The 12,337-nt window shown below is 38.8% G+C and overlaps 1 protein-coding gene across 2 annotated transcripts in view; it reads right to left on the bottom strand.

The window, feature by feature from the left end:
• Positions 1 to 12,337, bottom strand: part of UPK1B (uroplakin 1B) — a 490,606-nt gene that overhangs the window by 18,293 nt on the left and 459,976 nt on the right. For both annotated transcript variants that reach the window (XM_069069970.1, XM_069069969.1), the window contains 4 exons: positions 10,990 to 11,086; positions 4,567 to 4,767; positions 1,133 to 1,207; positions 244 to 366 (listed from right to left, as the gene is read on the bottom strand). In XM_069069970.1, coding sequence (XP_068926071.1) covers positions 244 to 366; positions 1,133 to 1,207; positions 4,567 to 4,767; positions 10,990 to 11,058 — 468 coding nt within the window. In that variant the 5' untranslated portion in view covers positions 11,059 to 11,086. The remainder of the gene's footprint in view (positions 1 to 243; positions 367 to 1,132; positions 1,208 to 4,566; positions 4,768 to 10,989; positions 11,087 to 12,337) is intronic.

Here is a 12,337-nt window from a genome sequence, read left to right as displayed (position 1 = left end):
TAAAGTGAAGTCCTGCTGATCATCAGCCTCTGCTACTTGAGCTTCCTATCTTCCCCACTGATTCCAGGTCCAGCCAATGAAAGCAAAGAATCAACCAAGAAATCTCTTTCTGATGACTACATCATAATGGTAAATTAATTCAACTCAACAAACACCAAGCATCTTAATGCCCATCAGTCGTAGCCCCTCTAGTGATCTGTTCACACATGGAAGGGCCTTAGCCATAGTCTGTCATATTCTCACCTGGAGCATGAGGCGGTCCCAGGTTTCAGTTACTCCTCTATTTTTCCATATGTCATCATTATTGGACTGACTTTTGTTCTGGTACCTTTCCAGCATCTGCCTCAGGAAGAGGTTGGTAGTGAACTGTCAGGAGAAAAGATACAGTAGGATCAGCCTGACAGCTTCCAGGCTGGGACCTTAGAAGAACTGAAGAACATTTAAGCTAAGAGGTTCTCTATCATAGTAGGTAGCAAAATGGTGTTTAGTCAGTTCAGGTGGAGATTGCCTATGAGTCTACTTCTGGATGACAGGACCAGTATGCGAGTACTACAATTAAGCCAAAACAGAGAGCAATTTTAAATTTGTTTAGGCTGAGGAAGGAGAGGGAAGAAGGCAGAAGAGAAATTAGAATCATAAGTAGCAAATATGTTATCAGGGGCAAACTGAGTGGAGTGGTGAACTCAGGGGGTGGCAGGGGTAGTAACAGATAATCCATCCCAATTGAATATAGTCATGCTGGGGGGAGGAGGCAGGGCCCATGCCCCAGAAAGTCTCCCTAGGAATAGATAATGATCTTTAACCCCTTTAACCCTTAATCTCCAACAAGAAGACAGAAGCAAGGAGAGGTGGCAGGTAAGGGACATTGTCATGGGGAAGAGGTGTGAAGTGATTATGGGATACTTGGAGATAGAAGCTTAGGGCTGGCCAAAGGGAGTAGGGGTAACTCTACTATGGATTAGAGGATTGCCCTGGGGAGAAAGTCAGCATCCTGGGGACAACCCTTGTTTGCCCCCTTCCTGATTATGGCAGAGAGGGAATGGAAATAGAGAATCGTGTGTCAAACTCAGATTGTATCAGAACAATCACTAGAAGTATCCTCCCAGACTCCTCCAATGGAGACCATACTTACAAAATCTCGATGTACAGCTGCTGTGATACTGGATGCCATTTCAAAAGCATATACTATAAACATCAGAATAAAATACTGAAAAAGAAGCAAAGTACAAAAGTTATGGGTCACCTAAAGACACGTCTCTAGAACTAATTCTTTTTTAAAAATGGGTACACTCATGAAAATATTTATTGAATGTATTATATATGAGGCTTTTTGCTAGGCTCTAATGGATCTGATTCTTCTTTTTGCATTAGGTGTTTAGAGGTCATTTAATCCAAACTCTGTATTTAATAGATCATAGGATCACATATTTATAGCTGGACAGAAGACCTTACAAAAGATAGAGCATAATTGCTTTGTTTTACAAATGAGGAATATGTGACCCATAGGGATTGAGTGACTAGCCCAAGGCCACACAGTTAACTAATGGATAAAGATTTGAACTCATGTTTTCTGATGCCCTAGGCAGTGTTCTTCACACTGCACCACAATGCTCAGCAGCTTTCTAGCTGATTCCTTACATTTTTCCCATTGCCCAGAAAAAGAGCCAAGGGGCTAACCCACTGTAGTGGCTGGCAGAAAACTCCCTCACTGACTGTTTTGTTTATATAGAAGGAGGCAGAGGTTTTGTAGACTTGAATAGAAACCAAAGTCATGGCATGACTCCTAATCCCCAAGTACAACACAGTGTAAGGTTCCAAGAAGGAATTTTATAGCACAGTAAAACTGCACTAATCCGGAATAATTTGAGGGAAACCCCTTTCTGAATTCCTGAAAAGTCTGAACTATAGAGAACTGGCATTGAGGTTAGCTAGTAATTCCCTATATCAGAGAGAAAGGATCAGTAGGTTGCTGGTGAATATTTAACAACTGGCTCTCTGAAAAAAAAAATGTAAGCACACACTTTTGAGCTTAGTCTGAATAATTAGCATTTTCTTTATCACCTTCTTTAGCCTAGAAATCAACAAAATAATAAATTAAGCCCTAACTTACAGCATTTGCTGATTTCTGAGGTGTAAATGCTTACACTGAAACCTTAACAATTAGTTCCAGTTATGAGTTGTAACGACCTACAAAGGAGGCAAACTGGACTAATTCTCGTCCTCCCACTCACAATCATCCTTTCCCAAAATTGGGTGGAGGATTTGGTGAATAAAATGATTTTTGCTGACCTTAACACCTTCATATATAACTACCCCATGTCCAGCTGGAGAATGTGGAATTGCCATAAAAATCAGGTTTATTTCTTCTAAATTAGGGCTTTTTGTTTACTTGCTTACTTTGATCAGTCTTGCAGATGCTTTTCTATAAGCCTACAATGGACAGATTTGTATTGTGAGTGTGTGTGTGTGTGTGTGTGTGTGTGTGTGTGTGTGTGTGTGTGTGTACATATACAGACATATTTTGGAGGGTAGAAGAAGGGGGTTGGGAGAATACTTTTTTTCTTTTAAAATTAAATTAAAAAATTTTCAATAAACAGAAATCTATTTTTGTCCCTCCCACACCTTCCCTTCATTGAAAAAAGAAAAACAAAGCCCTTATAATAAATATTCATGATTCTTCTTGGACATGGAAAATAGGGGAATTTGTTTTATATGACTATACATATTGAAAATGGGTTGGTTTTCTTGCTTTTTAAATGGCAGGAAAGGGGAAGGGGAGGGAGAGAATTTGGATTGAAAATAAAATTGAATTAAAAAATAATAAATATGTATAGTCAAGCAAAACTTATGCATTAGCATTATGTATACACACATATACACACACCTTGAGTTCATCACCTCTCTGTCAGGAGGTAATTTCTACAAGTGTTGGTAGGCTAACTCTCAGAACTGGATTGTAGCTCTAGAACCATAAGATACCTCAGAGGCCATTCAGTCTGCACCCCTTCCTTTTTCTTTTTTTTATCAATACAATTTTTTCTTTTTCAAATGCTTTATTAACTTCTGATTTGCACCATTCATTTCCGCTAGATTTTGAGTTACAAATTTTCTCCCCGTTTTTCCCCTACCCACTGCCCCAAAATAGCGGTCCCACAGGATATCCCCCTCCTCCAATCTGCTCTCTCCCATATCTTCTCCCATACCCCCTTTAGCCATCCACCCCTTTCCAATTCACAGATGGGAAATTGAAGTGACTTGTCCAAGGTGACTTAAGCAGTAAGGGTCAGTGGTGGGGTTTGATTCAAGTCCTCTGACTCAAGAGCCAGTGCCTCTGTACTGTACCACACTGTTCCCAGGAACCCACTACATTTGTATGAACCTAGTTGGGGGTCCTGAAAAGATGGCTGGGTCAAAGCAGAAACAGATTCTCTTGCTGAATTTTGACTGACCCAGCAGGATAACAGCAGCTAGGGAATGGTGGCCACTTTTGGCCACCCATGAGAAATGAATATAATGTGGGAGCTATAGGGAAGAGCTATATTTTTCTTGTATAATTCTGGGTGCAAAGGAAGAATGATAATTCAAATCTCCCCTATGGGCTAAGCAGGTCTATACCTAGGCAAAATTGTGTCAAGTGAAGTTTGTTTTCCATGGTACCTCTCTTCTAACCCTATCTATCCCTCCTCTTACTGTGCCTTCAGTAGACTCCCCTCTCCCAAGTCTCAAGTGGACTATAGCACCTTCCAGACAAAAGGAAAGGTAACTGGCATAGTAATTTTCATAACTATTAGTGTCTTAATGTGTTGTTGATCAGTTGTCTCAGACTCTTCGTGACCCCGCTTGGGGTTTTCTTGGCAAAGATCCTGGAGTGGTTTGCCATTTCCTTCCCTGTCTCATTTTACAGATGAGGAAACTGAGACAGAGTTAAGTAACTTGTCCAGGGTCACACAGCTAGAGAGTGTCTGAAGCTAGATTTGAACTCATGTCTTCCTGACTCTAGGCTTGGCACTCTGTGCACTATACCAACTAGCTGTCCTAATGTGTTAGTTACCTTCTCCCAATGGCATCTATATTTTACCAAGTTTTTAAAATAGCCCATGGTTATTCTGAAATAAAATCCTAAGTTTCATAGGAATGAATCTCTAATTGTTCAAAGTGTGTAGCCTCTAAGTGGGAAATGACAAATATTGGAAGGAGGGAAAGAGATAAACTCTTCCACATGTAAAGGAATTGAAATTTTCTTGGAATAGAGGGTTATCTGCCCTTAGTTTGCTGTCTCTTCAGCCAGGAAAAGGAGAGAATAACTCTCACTCTGACTACATATGTTATATCAGGAAGCTCTAAAGAATGTTAGGATAGTATCTTTTCCCTCTTTGCATCCTGAAAGGCCTTTGTATGTGGTTAAATGCAGCACCTCATCTATGTAAGTGTACTTTACAGCAAAACTGTTCTGATTACACTGGTCACCTCAGCTTTTCCATGAGTGCTTAGCTGTACTCAATGAAAACACACACACACACACACACACACACACACACACATAAATTTGGGTAGTATAGATCTTACCGCCAGAAGTATTTTCCTACTTGACTTCAAGATGCCCACAATGCCAAGAATAGACAAGCAGAAGAGGCAGATGCCAACAAAGATGCCAATCCAGGCCGCTCCATAGATGTCATCGTTATCGGTAGCTTCTAGTAAAGGGTAAAGGCTGTGCTGATCCGATACAAAGAAGATGCATTCTGCTGTCAGTGCAATGCCACACATCTGAGGGGTGAAAAGTCAACAGGTCAAGTCAGCAAGTATGTATTAAGGGCTTACTTAATATGTGGCAGGCACTGTGCTAAGTCCTGAGGCTACAAAGAAAGGCAAAAACAGCTCTCACCTTCAAGAAACCCACAGCCTAGTGGGGGAGACAACAAGCAAACAGCTATATATAAACAAGATATGTAAGAGAATAAAGTGGGAGGGGCAACTAGGTGGCACAGTGAATAGAGCACTGGCCCTGGAGTCTGGAGGACCTGAGTTCAAATCTGGCCTCAGACACTTAACACTTACTAGCCATGTGACCTTGGGCAAGTCACTTAACCCCAATTGCCCTCCAAAAAGCAAAAAAAAAAAAAAAAAGTGGAGATTATTTTGAAGGCAAGGCACTAGCATTAAGGGGAACTAGGAAAGGCTTTTTGTAGAAGATGGGATTTTAGCTGAGACTTGAAGGAAGCCAAGGAAGCCAGAAGACTGAGACAAGGAAGGAGAATATCTCAGGAATGGGGGACAGCCAGTGAAAAAGGCAAAGCAGGGAGATGGATAGTTGGCTGTTCAAAGAATGTAAAAGAGGACAGTATTGCTGGATCCCAGAGTCTGTGGAGGGGAGTAAGGTCTGTGTCTCATTCTGCATATTGAGTCCATCACTTTTCTGTCGGGAGGCGAATAACATCCTTCATCACTGGTTCTCTGGAAGCATGGTTGGTCATTGTGTTGACCAGAGTTGTTAAGTCTTTCAAATTTGTTTCATTTTTAGAGTTGTTATTGAATAAATACTTATTCTGTTTCTGCTCTCTTCACTCCATATCAGTTCATACAAGTCTTCCTAGGTTTCTCTAAAACCATTCCCTTCATTTCTTACAACACAATAGTATTCCCTCATATGTATCATAAAGCACTTTTTTTGACAAGCTGCCTTAGCTCTAAGATATGCATACTCCTCTTCCTCTCTCCTACCCTTGCCACACTCCTTTCTAGAAACTTCCATTCCCCACCCTTTTACTAAATTTCCCCTGCCAAGATGGACCAGCAGAAGAGGCAGAGGCTAACAAAGAGTGCCAATTCAGGCTATTCCATAGATGTCGCGTTATCAGAACCATGGACAGTCATTGCATTGATTGAGTTCTTAAGTCTTTTGAATTTATTAAATTTTTAGTGTTGTTATTAAACAAATAGTTGTCCTGATTCTGTTCCCTTTACTCTATGTCAGTTTGTACATTTATTATACCTAGCCTCTCCCTGCCTTAGGGATTTGAAATAAAAACAATAGCCAGAATTTATATAGCATCTATCACGTGCCGGGCACTGTTGTTCATTTGTTTCAGTCAGGTCTGACTCTTCTTGACCCTATTTGGGGTTTTCTAGGCAGAGATACTGGAGTGGTTTGCTATTTCCTTCTCCAGTTCATTTTACAGATGAGGAAATTGAGGCAAACAGAGTTAAGTGACTTCCCCAGGGTCACACAGCCAGTAAGTGTCTGAGGTCAGATTTGAACTCAGGAAGAGTAGTCTTCTTGACTCTATTCACGGTGCCACCTAACTGCCCCCAGGCACTGTATGAAGTGCTTTACAAATATTATCTTATTTGACCCTCATAACAACCCTGAGAGGGGGGTGCTGTTATTACCTTTATTTTAAAGTTGAGGAAACTGAGGCAAACAGAGGTTGAGTAACTTGCCTAGGGTCACACAGCTAATAAGGGTCTGAAGCTGCATTTGAACTCAATCCTTTCATATTCCAAGACCAGCATTCTATTGACTTTGAAACCAATCAAGCGTTGCTCAACAGAAACCTGCCTCTTCCCTATGAAGCCAAGGGCTCTCACATGTACTGCTGAGCTGCTCTGGTATATGATGAAGGAATCAGATGTCCCATACATTAACTAAGATGAGAACCTGGAGGAACACTGGTGTGCCAAGTCCATGGGCAGCTTGTTGTAAGATCACTCTTAACTCTCCCCTCCCTTGTGATGCCATGGACTAACGTGCCAGAGGTTTCTATTACCTATCCAGTTGTATCTCTGATTGCCCTTGTCCCAAGTGCTTCTGCGCCTTGGGTATTTCATCTGAAGCTTTGGACCTTTTCTCATATGAATTAACATCCACTTTTAAAAAAGATCACATTCCTTTCTTATTGTTCATTAGCATCGGCTTCTTTTGCAAATTTTCCACTAAGTCCTCAAGTTGCTGGCCCAATCTGAGACTTACACACAGATCTAGAACTGGAAGGTACTATAGAGGTGTGGTGAGTAAAATTCAACAAAAGGTAGACTGAGGCACGTTTTCTCTGAGTTATATGATGGCTTATTAGCAGCTACTTATTAGCGCATACTACCTGTTGATAAACCAGGTCTAATGGCTTGCCTCCCTTTAGCCAAAGACAAAGAACTGAAAATGCTGTTCCTTTTTAAAAGCACAGAACAGGATAGGTGAGGAAATCATACCATTGATTAGAGGTTTGGCAACAATATGGGGGTGAGGGATTCAGGCTTGGTTACATTAAGGTAAGGAGCTTACCCACTTAGTATCCACCTAGTAGGACTAAGACCCCTCTCTGTCTTAGAGTAATGCTTTATGGATTTATGAGACCTAGCTGCATCCCAGGGCTATTGACAATGGACCAGGGATAGTAGACTCACTGGTGTCTGGGTCTGAGATAAGACCACCTTTAATTGGATGATGAGGGGCTAAGATCAGGCCAGGTCAGCTTGTATGCTTTCCGGGATAGCATTCAAAAGTCATGGAGTTTCTCCAGAGATGAAATTATGAGGATAACAAGCTTCCTTGGCACAAAGTGATTTACAGATGATGCAAGGATAAGAGTTCCCTTAGAATGAGAGAGTTTTATGAGAGTATTGACTTCTAAATTTAGCTCAGAGCTTTTCTTTTACTAAAAATGATCAATAAAGAGAATAGCCTTTGGCATCTATCTAACTGTGAGGAAGACTGAACTTCTGAACTCACGAGTTTCACTCAGAGACAAACAAAGTCTAAGTTTTTTTACATAGAATACAGAATAAGGTTACAGAAGAGAATCCATGGGAGTGAAATCAATTATAAAATACAGAAGCAATAATTAATTTTCACAGAAGTTGGTCCTTCTATTTTACAGATGAGGAAATTGGGAGCCCAGAGAAATTAAAGGATTTGCCAGGATCATCCAGCTATGATACCCAGGTATGATCTGAACCTATGTCTTCCTTATTCCAAGCCCAATAGTCTCTACAAACACTGCCTTTCTCTCTCATACACAAATAAGCAATTAAATGATATTTCTAGAAAGAGAGTGCACTAACTCAGAGTTGAAGCAGGGAGAATTTGTTGTCAACCACCTCAGACAATTAGATGGAACGTTCCAATTCCCTCTGGGGTCTAGGGCAGGCTCATTAGCAGCAGAGCAGAGGAAAAGAGATTCTTATAGGAAGAGGCTTTAGGGGTCAGCAGTGAAAGCTGTTTTCAGCCTCCTTGGCATTTCTTCACCCTTTGCTGGGATGGTTCACTGCTTTAGGGAGGGGAGAGAAAAGATTACTCACTTTTTTCCAACCACAAACTTTCAATGTATTATAGTTGTATTATATAATACAAGATTATTCCTTAACTGAGATTCTAGCTCACATAGTTAAAAAGGTTTCAATTGATGCCTTTTGTTTTTACATCATGTTCATTTTGAATATATGGTTGTGTGCTTATCAATGTTTAACAACTAGCTCTCAAAAAATAAGCTGGCCCATATTTTCAAGTTTGAGCTGTATTATTAACATTTTCTCCACCACATTCTTAAATCTAGACAATCAACAAAACAATAAATCAAGCCTAATTTGTAGCATTTGCAGATTTCCCAGGTATAAATGCTCACATTGAAAATTTAACAATCAGCTTGTATGAGTATGAGCCAACCCCAACACATCACTTTCTATAGATAATGTACTTTGTCTTTGATTAAGGGATCTCTTTCAGAAGGTGATTGGTGGATTCTTTCAATGACTATTTTACCATCTGGTTCTAGAATATCAGGGAAGTTTTCTTGACAATTTTTTGAAAGATGCTGTTCAGTCTCTTATTTTTTTTTATCATGGCCTTCAGGTAACCCAATAATTCTTAAATTATCTCTCCTGGATCTATTTTCCAGGTCAGTTGTTTTTCCAATGAAGTATTTTACATTTCATCTATTTTTTCATTCTTTTGATTTTGTTTGACTCATTCTTGATGTCTCATAGAATCAATAGTTTTCACTTGCCCAGTTCTACTTTTTAAGGAATTATTTTCTTCAGGTAACTTTTGTACCTTCTTTTCCATTTGCCCAACTCTACTTTTTAAGTTGTTTTCTTCAGTGGATTTTATTTTCCATTTGGCCAATTGTATTTCTTAAGGAATTGTTTTCTTCAATCAATTTTTGTCCTTCCTTTTCCAAGCTGTTGACTCTGTACTTTCTCTGTGAACAAAGATTTAAAAAGAAAAAGGGGGGGAAACAACTAATACATATGCCCAGTCTGAACATATGCAATATTCCACATGCATAATCTTTACCCTCTTCAATGAAGAGAAGTACATTTACATTTTCTCAGTTCCTTTAGACCAAGCTTGGTTATTATAATGCCACAGCATTTAAATTAGTTTTTTTCCCTTTCTATTTACATTATTGTAGTTATTATGTATATTGCTTTCCAGGTTTGACTTACTTCCCTATGTATGAGTTCATTTAAGTCTTTCCATGTTTAAAAAAATTCTTCACATTCATCTTTTTTTTACAGGACAGTAATAACCCATTACATTTATGTGCTACAATTTGCATGGTTATTTCCAAATGAATGACTACTTACTCTGCTTCCAGTTCTTTGCTACCTGCCTCCTCTTCTCCTAATAAAAAGGGCTATTATAAATATTTTGCTATATATGGGACCTTTCTTTCTTGAAGTATACTTGCATACATACATATACACATACATATATGTGTATGTACACACACATGTAAAATATGCCTATATACATAAACATATACATACACAAACATATGAATGTGTCTACAGATATATATTATGTATGTGTATATGCATGTATATATCCACAAACATTTGTTCACGTATATATAGAAAATAACATGCCTGACAGTGGTGTCTCTAGGTATAGGGTATGAACATTATATATAGTTACTTTTTAAAAAAAAACATTATTATTATATTATAACATTATATTACATTATAATTCCAAGTTTCTTAAATATTGTTTGAACAAAATCAGAGTTCTACTAAGAGTCTACCTGTCTTCCTACAGTACCATCAACAATGACTATTTCCAGCTTCTGGTATCTTTGCCAATTTGCTGGCTGCAAAGTGAAACCTCAGTTGTTTTGATTTGAATCTCTTTTATTTTTAATGCTTTGGACCAATCTTTCATATGGTTGTTAATAGTTTGCAATTTCTTTGAGAATTGTTCATGTATTTTGACTACTTATTGAATGGGAAAGGTTAAAACTTCTCAGCCCATAAGTTTTCTTGTGGGAGCAAGCTGGAGTTTCAGATTCCCCTTTCCTCCTTCTTTCCCCCTTCTTTACTACTGCCATATCAGCATTAGGCCTCTTCAGGAGTCTTTCGACCTCCACCCTTGTTTGCCACACCCTTATCAGCATTAGGCCCTTTAGGGGTTTTCCACCTCCACCCTTGCTGGTGACCTTTTCCTCTCCCTTGCTTTAGCATTATCCAAAAAAGGACATGAAAAATACCCTGGTTCCTTGTTCTGCCTCCCAGCCAATAGGGGATAGTAGCAGGCTTCTTTGTTATCTGCCATTGGGGAAGATTTTCACTCTGAGACTTGAGCCTGCCTCCCAGACAAAAGGAGAAGGGATAGCGGTGGGAGGGAGCTTGACTGCATTAGGGTATACATTCTTGTGTCTTCTGTAACACGCCTCCTCTCCCTGATCGGACATGGAGAGGACTGCCCTCTTCCCTTAGGGAAAGAGAATAAAAATTTCCTGTTTTTGTCCTGAGAAACCTCTGTGTTCTTGCTTAAATTTTGAATGGGTTTTTCACCCCACACATTATCCGTTGAGAAATAGCTATTAGTCTTATGTATTAGCATTCATACCTGATATATCTTGAATAACAAAATCATTTCAGAGATAATTGATGAAAAGTTTTTTTCCCCAATTGACATCTTTCCTTCCTGTCCTAGCAATATTGATTTTGTTCACTCAAATACTTTTAAGTTCCTGAAAAATTCTAATTACTTACTCCAATAATCACATTTCCAAAAATCAACAGGCCTTGGAAGCACCGCACAGAGGAGTCACCTTTGGCCATCCTTAGTATGTCCTACAAGCTGAAGATTCTGTTGAAGAAAATACAATTTGATTATAGCAGGTGACAGATGTAACTGTGATTGCATTAAAAATTGCAACATTCTCCCAGCGCATTATTTAATGGCACAGTGGAACACTGGATCCAGAGTTAGGAAGACTAGAGTTCAAATTTGACCTCAGACACTTATTAGCTATGTGACCCTGAGAAAGTAATTTAACCACTGTTGTCCTCAGTTTTTTAATTTGTAAAATGTGAGGAATAATAGTACTTACCTCCTGGGGTTGTTGTGAGGCTAAAATGAGATATATGTAAAGTGTTTTTTAACTTTATAATACTATAAATTATTAATCAATTACATTAATATAGAATTAATATTTCATATGCTTATATTATAAGTTTGAATTATATGCAATATATTAATAAATTATTAACTATTATAATTATTATGATATATAAAAGAGTGTAATTTGAATTCTTGGAATCATTTGGCAGAGATTGCCCTTGTACTAGCTGAATTTAAATGTAGATAGTTCAAATTCAACTTAAATGTTCATTATAAAAGCAAAATAAGATTCTGATCTGTGCCACTTGTTTCAGGGCACAAGTAGCTATCTGATCCATATAGGGCAAATCCCCAGAATTTGAGGACAAACTCAGAAAATGTCCCCCTTGAACTGGAGCTAATAAGAATTACCATGAAATTGAGGGAACTGTACACATGCAGAAGTAACTTATCCTGAGAGATAGTATGTGAAGGGTTGTTGATGAGACAAAAGTCACTCCCAAATTCCCATCAAGAAGATATCAATTTGAATGTTAATTACTATCATTAAACTTTTTTTCCCTTGGGCTAGGCCAGTGATTTTCATAGGAAGTGGTGTTTGGAAACTTCCTTCACTAATGCAGATAGCAACTAATTTGTAATTTATAGAATTTGAATATGGCCCAGGATATTAAGAAGTTTAAAGGATTTGCCCAGGGTCACACAGTCGGCTTGTGTCATTGTGGCAGGATTCACTCTAAGGTCTCCTTGCCTCCAACTATTAATAATCACGTTTACATTAAAGTTTTCAAAACGTTTTCCTTAACAGTCTTATAAGTCAGGTAGCACAAACATTATTGTCCCCATTTTACAAATGAATAATATAAGGCTCAGGGAGGTTGCCCATGATTGCATTCCTAGTAGGTGGTGGGGACTAGGATCCAAACCTACTATATCTTTTGACTCCAAGACCAGTGCTCTGGTGGCTAGAGAATTCCTCTTTAGTTTATATAAAAA

Source organism: Petaurus breviceps, unplaced genomic scaffold (assembly GCF_028583685.1).
Source record: "Petaurus breviceps papuanus isolate PSGF00001 unplaced genomic scaffold, PetGlider_PUasm1.0 90792, whole genome shotgun sequence".
Classification (NCBI taxonomy): Eukaryota; Metazoa; Chordata; class Mammalia; order Diprotodontia; family Petauridae; genus Petaurus; species Petaurus breviceps.
Note: the sequence above shows the minus strand (reverse complement) of the source record. Positions and strands in the feature narration are given on the sequence as shown.